This window comes from Acanthaster planci, linkage group LG12 (genome assembly GCF_054643075.1).
Source record: "Acanthaster planci isolate LZ-2023a linkage group LG12, COTS_SCS, whole genome shotgun sequence".
NCBI lineage: Eukaryota > Metazoa > Echinodermata > Asteroidea > Valvatida > Acanthasteridae > Acanthaster > Acanthaster planci.
Window position 1 is genome coordinate 11,850,333 of NC_141788.1, and position 15,101 is coordinate 11,865,433.

General features: G+C 40.5%; 1 protein-coding gene across 1 annotated transcript in view; it reads left to right on the plus strand.

Annotated features, from left to right (window-relative positions):
• LOC110980159 (receptor-type tyrosine-protein phosphatase F-like) overlaps positions 1 to 15,101 on the plus strand; it is a 213,498-nt gene that overhangs the window by 145,434 nt on the left and 52,963 nt on the right. The window contains exons 21-24 of the mRNA XM_022236540.2: positions 5,861 to 6,075; positions 6,187 to 6,287; positions 6,532 to 6,629; positions 6,978 to 7,217. Coding sequence (XP_022092232.1) covers positions 5,861 to 6,075; positions 6,187 to 6,287; positions 6,532 to 6,629; positions 6,978 to 7,217 — 654 coding nt within the window. The remainder of the gene's footprint in view (positions 1 to 5,860; positions 6,076 to 6,186; positions 6,288 to 6,531; positions 6,630 to 6,977; positions 7,218 to 15,101) is intronic.

A 15,101-nucleotide genomic window follows, 5' to 3' on the forward strand; every position in this document is an offset into this window, starting at 1 on the left:
CCAACTAGTTCTTTCTCAAGAATTTCTCATCGATTTGCAGGTGTTTCTGAAGTCCATTGACTATAGCATTGGTAATGGATGGTGCATCAGCTTTGCTCACTGTTCACACACCAACAAAACGAGTGTTCACTGTTCCATCAACTGTGTACGGAACAAACAGTATGTCTGCCTCAGTGATGGACAAAGCAGTGATACCATCTGCGATTAACGAGATGAAATTTGTCTTCTCAATATCGTGCTTTAGTGCCAGACATTCAACCTGTTAAAAACATTAAATGGAAAACGAGGAAATATTAACATAACGGCATACATACAGGTACACAGACATTAGATGGTACACAAAAGTAACATAATTCACGGAACTTCCACAATGTTCTGCCACTCACTACATGGAAGTTGGAACTGGCAGACTTAAGTGTGATATGCCATGAAACATGCACAAGTTCTGCTAAGTCTCTACGTCACTTGAAATCTATTGAAAATTTACTCTTTCAACATAAATAATTTACTTTCTTGTGCTTCTCAACTCTTCCTTAGTGACTACTGAGTAAGGTAAGCCTGACAATTTTAGAAATTCTTCAAAAAAATTTTTAAGTTCCATGGCGGAACATTATGGAATTTTTGTCTAATTCATTATCATTCAATGAGATTGTAGAGCAAGGCTGTATCTACATAAGGAAGCCAAGACAATCATAACCAAGCTTCAGGTAAAAATCACCAAGACTCGATCATGCGTAATGTTCACTATTAAACTTCACTACGTTCATGTAACTGCATGTGGTGCTACTGACTCACTTTCAGAGGTTAGAACTCCATTATGTTGTCAGTGCACATGATCAAGAGTGGCTTTCCTTTTTTTTTTTCGGCGGCAGGACAGCCTAAGTACAATGTCATGTATAACGTGGCTGTGCCAATGCGCTCCATGCAGTTTTGCACTCACATACGGTACATGTATTGTTTGCACTTACTACACGTGCTCGGCCTGTTGTACAGTACGTGTACTTTCTTGTGTGCGTTACAGTTATTTGCAGCATGCGAGTGACTGAACGTGTTGGCCTACATGTACATGAACGACTAGCCCTGCTGATTGTTTATTATGTGGCAAAGCCGTCAAAATTGTATCCGACCTAAATAAAATTAAATGATAGGAAATGATAATAAAACATACCTCTGCAATGTAATGCACGAATATTCACACTGACTTGTTGGTGTGGTACACAGAACCGATGTCTACTCCTTTGTCGGAATCCAATTCGGCTAACCATTGGTACTTGGTATAAGGTCAGCAGTGAAGGGCCAGGGCATGTGCATTTCGAAAAAAATGTTTGAAGCGATCGACTGCCGCGACATTCATTTCCTTCACCATGATTCCCGCTGGACTGGTGCCCGGGGCTGCTTTTCTTGCATTTTTGTCTGGCTTCCGCAAGACGGTGATTTTCATTTGTTTGGTGTGCTTTGATCGATTCCATCTTGAAAGTATCGCTGACCTTGTGGAAAACATTTTGTTTTTTCCTGCTACTCGCTGTTACTTTTGTGTTTCGGCATGTCTTGCTGAACATCAGCCCTTCCTCTTTGTCAAAGACTAGCCACTTGAACTCAACTTCCCACTCTTTTCTGTATGACTGCCGATGCTTGCTTTTTCATTTTCTTGGTCTCGCTCTCGTTTCATTTTCTTGCATGAGCCAGCGCTCGGGTCTGAGACACTGGGAAGAAATCGCCACATCACGGTCAACATTGATTAAAAAATAATTTAAATATGATAGCAAGATAAGAAGGCCCATGTACACGCAGCTGTACTGGATGCACATACTGTACATGTACAATTACAATGACTCCGCACTGGCCAGCCGTGTTAATTATCTATACTTCAGCACGAAAAAAATGAAGTACAGGTCAACTCCACAACGAAAATGGTACATGCCTACTTAGTACAGCCGGTGCGGCTATTGTTTATTTCGTCCAGTCAACCCATTGTGCGCTAGCACTGGACCAGGGGAATGTCTACCTGTCCTGCGGTCAAGATACTGTTTATTCGATGGAAAGAAAAAGGCCACAGGGTTCTTGGAATGTCTGGGTACGACATTTTTAACTCACTGGCTGGACTACTGATAAAAGATTTTAGGGTTGTCGGCCCGAGTTTTCATTTGCATTTGCTGAGCGGGCGACCACGAAGGCCGAGCCCTGTAAATACGTAAATACACAAGAGGTAACTAGAATTCTTTTTTGTCAAAGAAAATATGATAATAGAGGGATTTCACATTAGCGCCGTCTGCATCAAAACTGTGGCTCCGTGCGTTGAACGTGGAGTCCACACAGTACATGCAGTGTCCGGTTCATAAGTGGGATGCCACTTCAGTTTAAACCACGCCCACTGCACAAGATACACGACCATCGCAGGTACGTTACTTTGCGGTAAATTGTCGTTATTTTTTCTTTTGATTTTACATGTCCAGTCATCCTGAAAAGACTCTTCCACAAAAATTTGCAGCCTGAAGTCTGCATTTAACAAACCTTTATGTATTTTGTGTCTTTGACTTCTTACTTTCAATCGTCTGATCGTATTAAGAATTGAAGCTGACACATACAGTCTCGTTTTTAAACGCGGAAGTGTGCAGATCGATGTTAAAAGTATTGTATTGGGATCCCTCTATTATTGGTCATTTTTGCGCAAGTTTTCTAGTAAAAGGGGTAGGTTAAGTTCAGAATGAAGTCTTTCAATCTGAAAACAAATACTGAGCATGCATTTCAGAAATCTTGCACATCTTAGCCTCTCAAAGAAGCATTTTTTCCCCCAAATGCTTAATGACAGCAAACCCGTTTTCTGCTTTAGATTTTTGTGTCTCTTGTTACTATGTTTTTGGGTAAAATTCAAATTATCCCCAAGTTTATGATCGTATATAGCCCCCATGTGTCTTTTTTTTTCCGACTGTGCCAGCAACCTCCAGGTCATCATCCCGGAGCTACTTTGAGAAGCGCTAAAAGTGACTCTTTAGACTTAACAGTCTATAGAATATGTACATGTTCAAGTGGTGAATAAAGCGGGTATATTTGTCTCGTATGTTTCTTTATTAATAGATGTACACCTACATGGTCAATTGGCCATTGGGTACGTTTTTGGTGAAGGGCAAGAGGAAAGAGCAAATTTAATATACGCCCATAAAAGTGAAAAGGCTGGCCTTTAGGTGAACATGAAAAGAAGCGAATACGACGTCATGAAAAGTTTGTAGCGATATTTTGCCTGAGATAAGTGAGTTCGACTTCAAAATTTTGCGTACGTGTTGGCAAAGAAGGTGTGAGGGAAATGCGGCAGTCAGTCAGTGTACAATTCCTGCCAAAAAGGGTCGTGAACATTCCACTACATTTACATCAAATACGACTGCAGCTCTACAGTTGCAAGTCAGAAAAAACCACTGCCATCACAAATGTTTCTGCAGGTTCATTCACACAAAGTGATCTCATGTGTATATTTGTGTTTTCTGTGTTCATGTATGTACTGCTCATATTCGAAACAAGGGTGTTCCCACAAAATTTCCAGACGCAGCAAGAGGCTAATCACCCGCCCCTCCAGATGCATCACGCACTCTTACAATGCGATACACGGACATCATTTGCCAGTTTCCTGTAGTCATGACAAACGTAAAGCATGGTTAAAAGATCAGTGATTTTTTACGTTGATTGCAAAAACGTCAAAACAAAATTTCCCTTCCCAATTCTGATCAAATACGGTCAAACAAGTTCGCTTGACTACTCTCACATCTCAAAGAGTCCAACTAATTGTCCTACACTGAATTATTTATATTGCTGCAAAAGATCTAGCGTACCCACCAATGAGACTGTGCGTTTTCATGACGTACATCTTGCAAGACATCTATCCAATCGCAATACATGTATTCCTTCATGACATTGTGCTTCTTCAGCGACCATCTCGTATGCCACGTGGTGGGCGAATGAACTTTGACTATCAATAAATCGTAGCTGGTGTCAAATCATAAGACAGATGGAAGATAAAATAAAAGTGTCTCTCCATGACATAATTTGTGTTTGGAAGACTACTTACACAGATGGAGGCTTCAGTTGATGAGTCTTTACATTCTTGCAGGTACACCCAGGCGTATATGTGCGTGCTGTTTATTTGTCGTGCATGGCGATTGGAAGCCCTTTAAAATCCCTGGATCAATACTTTTAACATTTTTCATATGACAATGAATTTTAGTGTTCTAAACACATCACAATGTATTTGATTAATTCGGCGGTGTTTTCACGAAGTGACAAAAACCCGCCGGCAGAGAATTGAAAATTTTTTAATCTGGAGTTTTTCCTACCATTTTACTTCCTTTGATCTAAAGAACAAATTAGTTTCAAAGCGAAATGTTGTTTAATTTTGTAGTAACTGACAAACAACTAACAAAAAGCTTAGCCTCTGTGTTTCTCTATTTTCACAAAGTGACAAAAAGTCACATTGTTATCCTTGCACGAGTCTGGGTGTACACATGCGTGTGAACGATGCTGTACCTGTACATGTACAGTACATGTACCTCTAGCCTACATGAACACCTGCGCACATGTTGAAATACTGGATAGCGCTCTCCGTGTGTGATTCGACGTTGTGCTGAATAAAATGTATATTTTCGGGCATTGCGCGGATCACCTTTGTAGCATATACAGTCTGCTTTTTGTGACTTTCTGAGAAGAATTCACTGCGTTATGTCCCTGAGGCTTTGAACTGCAAATGCAGCGCCTACATTCTGAGTAGATTCCGAGTAGATATACATGAACATGTGCATGTACATGTGTACACTGAGCATCTGCCTGAGCATCTGCCACGCATAGAATGTTTGGGTTGACCGCGGTCGTCGTGGCATGTATGCACAATTCAAGACACAATCAGCATAACAATTGCGTTCATCTCGGGGTTGCCTCATTAAATGTTCTTGGCATGAGTGAACTTCAACGTGGTCGCTGCAGTTCCTAGCAACAGGGCTTAACTGCGGTGACCGTGTGCAGTTAAACTGTGGTGACCTTTTGGACAAGCTCCCTAAAGTTATGTGCAGTCAGATAACTCAGTTTGTTTGAGATTTTGTTTCAAACTTAATTTGCAAATTGCCTCTTTCAGTTGTGTGAGACTTTGAGTAATGTTATGTTATTGGGTTTCCTGCCTAAATTGTAAATTTCAAATTCATTTTCATATGTTCATGTTGAAGCACTTTGGTTGTTCCAGTTCCTATATTTTGCAGTAATATGATCATTAAACTGGTATCCACAGTAAAACGTACAATAAATTTTGAAAATTGAGGTTTTAGAGGTAGAGTGACCAACAAACTGCAAATAAATTTCATTTGTTTGAATCCTGTGAAAACAAATTGCTTTTCATGCACCCACTCATTACTCCAAAACACATGAGATCAAATTGCTAGTATCATTTTTGAGGTGAGACATAAAGGATGGTAGCATGCTCTGTTTCCTTGTACAGAGGGACATTAACTTTTAAAAGTTTTGATAAGCCAACATGAAATCGTGAATGGTGATTCTGTGATGGTCAGAGAACTGGAATTAGGACATACTTTCTTTATTGCTGTTTTGAAATTCATGAAAAGTACCGGAGTAGAAAGTTTGGTTCATAAAAAGGAAGTTTGTAAATTCCAAATATAATAAAACTATAGCATATACATGTATATTACATGTGCAAAAATGCATTTTGTTAATTTGTCAATAAGAATTCCATTATGTGTTACTACTGCCGCTAATGAGCCAATAAGAAAAATTTGCCTAGCAAACATAAGTGTAAAAGACCATTTATGTCTTTGTCACATTGTTTCACACAACAAGCCAGTCATGAAAGCATTTTTTATATTCTTTGCAGGAGTTACTGGTTACTTCCAGTGATTATATCCATCCAGTGCAAGCCAAGAAACAGAGTGTAACAGTTAGTGGGGAAACTCTGCCAAACAGCAATAACCCACCAGAAAAAGATAAAGAAACTAGTGGTAGTCCTTTGGCTGCCATTATTGGAGCAGTCGTCGGTGTCCTCGTTCTTGTAGTCATCATTGTCATCGTTGTCTTGCTGAAATTCAAGAGGTCTGTTTTGCATGGAATTTGAATTTCCACTTGGGTTTCTGTTCAGTTAATTGTATGTATCTTGAAGTTTGACGTGGTTCGCACTGACGGGGTTAATGCTTCCATTTACAGGAGAAGTGACCCCAGTGTGCGTAGACCAAAGCGCAAGGAAGTGAAGACATCCAACCCATCTGACCCAGTGGAGATGAGAAGAATGAACTATCAAACTCCTGGTAAGCACTACATTGAAAATTTCAAATCCAGCAAATAAACATGAAAGTCTGGTTCCATGTTCAAGTTGTAGAAGTTATGCTTGTTGTGAAGGTAACTTTTAGAATGCTTTCAAAAGGTAATGTAAGTAAATTCTTAGAACTCGTCTTAGAATTGTTCCTGTAAAGTTCCTTGTAACTCCTGCAGTAATTAGTTCTTTATTTACATTAGTTTCTGACATATGTAATTTTGCATTTGGCAATGAAGCTATGATGTCTCATCCTCCTATCCCTGTCATGGAATTGAGTGACCACATTGAGCATCTTAAGAGCAATGAAAACCTCCTCTTCTCCCAGGAATATGAGGTAAGTTACATTTGTATTTGATTGTGTTTTACTTGTCACATTTTTACTCCCCAAGATGAGCAGATGCACACATTTATTCAGATTGGATTATTTCAGTTTCATGAGATATGTAGACCAGCCTGATATTGATGGAACCCATGCTGAAACTTTGGCATGATTCGCTATGCATCAGAGCCTGCACAATGACGCATAAGTTTGCAGCATGTGTAACACTGATTTGGGTTCATTTGATTCACATAGTGGCAAAAAATCATTTATATCAAACAATTGCTACTGAACAGTCTCTTGAAGTTCTTCTCTCGCAATCCATTAGAGGCATATTTCATTATACATTATTACTTCCTTTAGTCCATTGAACCAGGTCAACAGTTCACATGGGACCATTCTAATCTAGAGGTGAACAAGCCGAAGAATCGCTATGCCAATGTGATTGCATACGACCACTCGCGGGTCATCCTGTCACGTGTAGATGGCCTTCCAGGCAGTGATTACATCAATGCAAATTATTGTGATGGCTACCGTAAGCAGAATGCTTATATTGCTACACAAGGGCCATTGCCAGAAACACTTGGAGACTTCTGGAGAATGGTGAGTAAACAACCAAATAATTTTGAAAATATTACTTAAATTTCAAGGATGAAGGATTTCTGTGTACAGTCAACTCTTGCTATTACAAAATCTGCAAGACCAAGTAGAAATTTTGTTCATTGTATCCGAAATTTGTTGTATGTGGATCGCATGAATAGGTCCAATTGTGTACAATGCAATGTACAATGTACTGTACATATACATGCAAACGTGTGAACATGGTTGATCTCGATGATATCAAAAAGATAAATCAAATATATTGCGATGTGTTTAGAATAAAATGAACTACACTGTCATATGACGTCATGTTTAATGTATATGTGAGATAAAAAACAAATACATGTGAAAGCATCGATCGAGGGATTTTTAAAAGACTTTCGATCACCATGGATGATGACGAAGCTAACAGTTATTATACGGCATGCACATGTAGGCCTGGATGTACCTGCAAGAATGTGAAGGCTCATCAACTAAAGCCTCCCCCATCCACGTAAGACATGATATCGGATAGATTTTAATCGGCGCACAGCGAGCCGCCGTGGCGCCCCACAGTGCATTTTTCCAAGTCGCCTGTCTACCCTCTACACGCGCTGCAGAGGGTGCCCAGACCAGTCTTCAGCTCATTAAATATCCCTATTGTGCATTCGCATTGTTATGTTAATGAGCAGCATGAATAGGGAAATTCTTCTCTCATACAAGGTTCGCTGTGGCACGCCAATGTCCAGTGTCAATTTTATCCACAGAGGAGTCCTGTGGAAGTGAGTCCCAAGTTCCAAGCAAGGGATAGTGGGAAGGGAACCCAGCTCGAAAGTTTAGATTGAATTTCACAGTCTGAGTACAGTCATTTTCCTACATCTGAAAATTATTCAGTCTGCCTTCAGCTCAAATAGAGTCAAGTTCCTGTGAAATGTGGTCAGTATGCTGTGAGCAGGAGATACGTGTACTACAAAACTGTTTCCAAAATGCAAATTTTCAATTTGGACGGAGGATCAATGATTAAACAATGATACTCTATTTTAAACAAAGTCCCTGAGGAGCATTTTATTTAAACAAAGATTGACAATTGACTGAAAGTATAAAATGTATACTTCTGCCAGGTAATGGAGCCAGTTGCCTTTTTTTAGTGGCTGCATCTTTTGATTGACAAGGCCCATCTCAGCATTGCTCGTTCTAAACCTGGATCATGCACGGTTTATTTTTCTCTGCCCCACCGCGTACTGATTATTTTCATTTTGGATATTCAATCCACCAATAATATTAATCCTCCCCATCTGAACATTGTTTTGTCCAAGCCTGCATCACGCATGTTTTTTTCCTGCCCCACTGCGTACTGATATTTTGATAAAATATTCAGTCTTGTGAAACTTTTCTTGAGTCTGAGAAAATAATTTAAAAACAGGTATAATTGTGGGGTGGGAAAATATTCCCAGGCCCATGAATAATTTGAGTCCAGTTACAATTATTGAGTCCAGCATCCAATATTTTGAATCTAGGAGAAAAATATTCCTAACTCCAGGAAAAATTTTCTGAGTCCTGAAATATATTGGGAGTCTGTTGAAACATTTTTTGAAGTTCGGGAAAAATATATGTAGCTGGGAAAACAAAGGGGAGGAGAAAATATACATGTACATTGTATTGACCTCTGTAAAATACTCTTGAGTGCTGGGGTGAAATATTCTGAATCTTGAGAAAGTATTCTGAGTCCAGTGACAGCTCTGAGACTTGTGAACAGTATTGAGAGTCTGATGAAAAATAAGTTCTGGTGCAGGAAAAATATTGTGGAGCAGGAGGAAATATTCTGAGGGCGGGAGAATTTTTTTAGTTATTCCTGGGATCGAGATATAATATTTTGAGTCTTTGGAAAATATTCTGAGAAAAACTATTCTGAGTTTATTAAATTGTGAGGAAACATTCTAAAGCTAGAAAGAAAATCGAGCCTCTAAAAATATTCCGAGGCTGAAGAATTAATTTTAGCACAGCCAACACTAATACCCAATGAATATATTTGGGCCCCTTTGGAAATTTGTCTCCTCTCTATCTCTCCCTCAAAAGTGCCAACTGCAGTAAGGGAAGGTAATAAGTTATGTCATTGTTAGGGTTCAACCAATGTCGGTTTTAACAGCTGATCCAGTGTCCGATGTTTTCATCGGAACATTGGCCGATGTCCGATCCGATATTTTTACTTATGATAATGAACATGTTGAAAAATGCAAGTATCAACATAAGTTGACAAGCTTTACACAAAAACAGTGTAGTACTGTAGTGGCAGGCCATCTGTTAAGGAGGTCTGCTTAAATTATTAGTTTAAGGACTCCAAGGCAAAGGAAGACGGGCAGGAAGAGTCCAAATGTAACTGTCTCAATTATACAGAGTTTTATTTACATGTCAACTTTGGGGGTTCAAATATCAAGGTTTGATCACAGTTAATTACAATTCAAATCCTTTATTCCTAAAATTCCTCTAATTCCTAAAAATCCCTAAAATTACCCCGAATGCCAGGCCGGTGTGGGACTGTGGACTTTGGCCTTCCAGACAGCACCTAATAATGAACAGTGTTTGGAGTAAAGATTGAAACCCTAGTGTAAACCTTACGAGTTGCTACACGAACAGCTGTGCGGTAGCCGCATACCACACCTGCAACTTTTATTTATTGTACACCTGAAGTTACTGGGAGCTTTGCATTGAATGGAAATCTGGGGCAACTAGGAGAGTTGGTCGACCCCAAGATACCCAGTAAACTGGATTTTATTCATTAGAACACCCCCTTTGTCTTTGAATACCCTGGGTAATCTCCGTGGAGCGTCGCTGACTCCGCTGTCAGCGCTTATGCAACGTGCATTGTGTGGGCCCGGAACGTGATGAATACAGGTCATTGACATGGTGTGCGAGCCATTGTTAACAGCTCTGCTGGGCCCTGAACACGTGCACAGCACCCCAGCACCCACACTCAGGATATAGACGGTCCATTGTTCAGCATAATTGGGTATTTGTTTCGTCCAAAAAGGAGTGTTTTATGTAGCGCTCGGTATGTGTTTTCCTGGCTGCTCCGCGGCCCTCCAGTTGAGTAACACGATGTCTTCCAGTGAAGAGGAAACTGACTGGGACTAGTGGTTCAGATTTCACGTAGGAATCTGAACATACATGTAGTTCAGAAACTGAAACTAGTGACAGCGACCACCACCACCACCACCACCACCGTTAGCAAGGCCGGCCAAGAAGAAGGTCAAGACTTCATCCATTCAATGGACGGCTGATGACAACTTTCCCCGCCGACATGGCTTTCAAGGCACAGCGGGTGTTCAAAAGCAAGAACTGGACGAGAACAGCACTCCTGTCGAAATCTTCGAGCAGTTCTTCACTCCAGAGTTGACGTTGCACATTGCAAACAAGACCAACCGCTATGCCACTGAACACCCGAAAGGTCAAGCAGCAAGTCCAAGTCACATGAGAAGCTGGTTCGACACAACACCAGACGAGATGTCAGTGTTCCTGTCCATGATCATTGTCATGGGATTGATGCCGAAACCCAACTTGAAGTCCTACTGGACGAGAGACTCAATACTTGAGACACTGTTTTTCCCTAATACCATGCCCCGTGACAGATTTATGGACTTGCTGTCCCATCTGCATTTCATCAATAACAGCCATGCAGAAACGACCGATCGACTCTACAAGCTCCGCCCGGTGATAGATGAACTGACCGAGAAGTTCAAGAATTCTGTATTCTGTATTCCGTCTAGGAGCATTACTACCGACGAGTCCCTTTGGAAATTCAAAGGGAGACTAAAGTTCAAGCAGTACAACCCCAAGAAGTGTGCGAGGTTTGGCATCAAGGTGTATCGAGTCTGCCAGAGCACGGGTGTTGCCGCTTGATACACCTGGAACTTCAAGATTTACAGCAGTCAAGACCAGACTGTTGGACTGGCAAGTACGAAAATCATACTTGACTTGAATGCCGATCTTCTTGGCAAAGGGTACACCATTTTCCTGGACAACTGGTTCAGCAGCCCTGAACTGTACCTGAAACTATACGACCAGAAGACGAATGTCGTCGGGACAGTGAGAAGCAATCGTCAAGACATGCCCAAGGACTTGTGCTCCTTGAAACTCGAGAGAGGTGGTGTTGTTCACCGCTCTTGCGACCAGGGCTTGCTCGCCTTGGTCTGGCAAGACCAAAAAGATGTCCGTATGCTGTCCACGATGCCTACAGCCAAGATGGCCGACACCGGAAAGCAGGACCACGACGGCATCACTTTGGAAAAACACAGGCGTGTACTCGACTACAACAAGGGGATGAAGGGTGTGGACATTGCAAACCAGCTGGCATCGTCACACCGTTCAGTCAGAAAATCAATCAAGTGGTATAAGAAAGTGTTCTTATTTTTGCTTGATGTTGCTCTTGTAAACTCTTATCTTGTGTATAAGGCAGTGTTGGAAGTCTTGAGACCTGGTCTCGGTCTTGAGACCGTCTCCAGACCTTTTTTTTGAGGTCTCGGTCTCGGTCTTGGTCTCGGCCTACAAGAGTCTCGGTCTCGGGAGGGCTGGTCTCGGTCTTGGTCTCGGTCTCGGATGCCAAGGTCTCAGGTCTCCCACCCGAGACCTGCCGACACCATGACAGAAATGCAGGAAATGTGTGTCAACAATTCACGTTCGGCCGCGTCAAAATCACGTACCTGGATCATATAGTACATACAGCACACATATGTATATAGCAGTGCTGCTTTCAGTGCAAGTCTACCTCCGAATGAGTCTACATGTAGTTCCAAACTGCACGCAATTCCGCATGTATGCTTGGAACATGTACGACATGGTATTCACGATAAAGAATGAAATCAAAGCTGGAATGGAGACTAATGCATATTCTCAGCCCGGAGCACTGGTACTTTGCGTGCAGTACCTCTTTCATTTCACTGGTACACATACGTCAGTTGTGTGTATGTGTACATGTACTTTTAATAGGGAACTGCCCACGATGTGTGACCATTCTAACCTGTCCATTGATCATTACAGAGTATAACTCATAAATTGAACTCCTGCACACCTTTTGGCATAGTCCGAGCAACTCAGACCCCACGTTTTGCCTTTTTAAACATTTGGACGTGACCCGCCCACGTTAATTTTGCTCTACATATGGAACACAACAACTCTGTACATGTACATGTTTAATGTACGATTATGCCGTATACTCTATACAAAATTCTATACCATTGGCAGTCCATGCCTTCATGGTCAAAATAACTGTGTGCTGTTTTTTCCCAGAGTTCAAATAAAACTCTTTCATGGAATATTGAATATGTTGTGTGCTTTACATGTAAAATTTGCACTTAATTTTGCTCTTTAATGCCAATTGTCCACCATGTTTACCATCAATGAACTACATGTAGGCCTATATATTGCATATGTTGTGCAAGGTCACGGTCATCTTGGTCTCGGTCTCCAACTGCAAAAGTCTCGGTCTCGAAGTTCTGGTCTCAGTCTTGAAAGAGCTGGTCTCGGTCTTGGTCTCGGTCTCGAATGCCTTGGCCTCGGTCGCGGACATAAAGGTCTCGACTACAACACTGGTATAAGGTGATTGGTGGCACTGACAGTTTTTTGACATTTAGACACGTTAGTGAGTGAGATTTTAGAGTTGCGTGCACCAAATTTGCCAGTGTATCGATCTTGAGGTAGACCCTCCCGTCTTCCTGGTCCAGGTAGACTGATAGAAAGACATTTTTTTGTAGAAATTCCCCCAACTGGAACACAAGCTAGATCATACAGACGGTGTGATGTTTGTTACAAAGAAGGTAAAAGAAAAGAGACTAGATTTATGAGTGAAATTTGCAAAGCAGCACTTTGCCCTGCTCCTTGTTCAAGGTTTTTCACACTTGAATCATTTAGTAATTAATGCAACTACTCTATCAACTACTCTTTTTTCCCTAAGTGTTTTTACAAGAAAGTCATTTTATTTCTAAATTTCAGTTTGAATTATTGTAAATACATGTACATGAGAAGAGAAGTGAAAAAAATAAGAAATGACAAGTCGTCAAGAGAAGAAGAAAACTGAGAAGTTGTCTTGTGTTTTTCTTGTGTCTATTTATTTTATAATTATGGGAAATATTATTTGGGAAGATAATTTTCATGGGATGGTTCCAAGTTTAGTTAGAAGGGGGCTGTGTTAGATATATCATTACATTCAGAAAGGGGGTTTGAATATAATTTGCAAATAAAACTTAGATATATGCAAGAAAATTATGTGCAATTATTTCTATTTGCTGGTTCCTTTAACTTTCACAGAGTTCAGAGAATTATCTATGTACATCACATCGTGTGCTGCTCGGATGATACTGGTAGCGTACCGTTCATTCAATTCACACACTAGCGCTATAGCGCACGGAAACAACATTAAGGCTGAGCAAAGATTAATCACGACTTCTAGGATAAATTTGAAACTAATTTTGTAACTTAACATTTCATAAAAAATGTTCTCAACAGATACAGTATACAGTTTAAAAAACCTTGAACGTGAGAGCAACGGCAAAACATCAGGAAAACAGGGAAGCATAGTATCGCAAGAGGGCACACTTCAGTTAGACGAGAGGGCGCTATTCAACATGACAATGAAACGTTCGGCAGTTAATTTCGCAATACTGATTATCCGCTATACATTTTCATTAGATGATAGCAAAAATATTGAAGTCAACTGCATGAAGTGCAAAAGTGGTGTACTAAACCTCTTACAATATTTGCGAACTTGAAAGTCCCTTTAGCACACTGTGCATTGGCTGCTGTATGTGTGGACATGCAATATCTGCCTGTAACGTGTGGCAGGCAGCACACTGTGCGTAAGGCATATACTCAGGACCTGGTAAAATGCCAAACATTTGGTGCCGAGAGCAAATCGCATTGTATGGAAGGCCGAAGGGACAAATCTCTTATTCTTTAATGTGTGTTCTTTTCACAATAACAGTAATTTTTTTATTGTATTTTGTATTGTACATGTCTGATTGGGTTGAAACCTTGCTGATAGTTAGGAAGGGAAGGTTTATAAATGGAGATTGACTTCATGTGATGACGATGTCATCAGCTGACGAGTCATGTGACATTAAGGTGCGCTATTTAAAACTATATCTACTGAAGTACATGTATATGTCATGTGGGTTCAAACCTCGCATATATCTTGAAAGGGAAGTGATTTAGACGATTATTGACCTCATGTGATGACGACGTCATCAGGTGACAAGTCATGTGGCATTAAAGGTGTTCTCTTCACAGCATTATGTACCATGAAGTACATGTCTGATTGAGTTCAAACCTTATAGATATCTTGAAAGGGAAGAGTTTAAAAGAACATTGATGTGATGTGATGTAACTTCATCATGTGACTAGTCATGTGACTTTAAAGGTGTATTCTTTACAGCCCTATATCTCATGAACTTCATGCCTGATTGGGCTGAAATTTCAAAGATAGCTACAATGGGAAGTGTTATAGACAGGGTGACATGATGTAAAGGGTGCAAACTTTCATTCGTTATATCTCCTAATGTCCAAAAGGGTTCGAATATTTCATCATAATGAGGTCACCAAAATAATATCATAAATTTTAGGAACCCTTGGATAGATGTTTGAGTAAGAAGTAAGAAATGCAAAGGTAGTAGTATCCCAAATGAAGGAATGCCCTTTTCTTAAAGAAAGAAAAAGCCCTTTGCTCTGTCCTTAAGACAGACAAAACCTCTAGTTTCTTTTTTGGGGGGCCATTTTCAGACTCTTTTCCATAGAGTTTGTACACGTTTTATAATGTTTGAGCTTTATCAAAGTGATAGCGAACAGAGTCCCCAATACAGGAATTATGCCAAATGGATGATGTCATGATGACTTCATCATTTGCTTTATTGTTGATTTCTC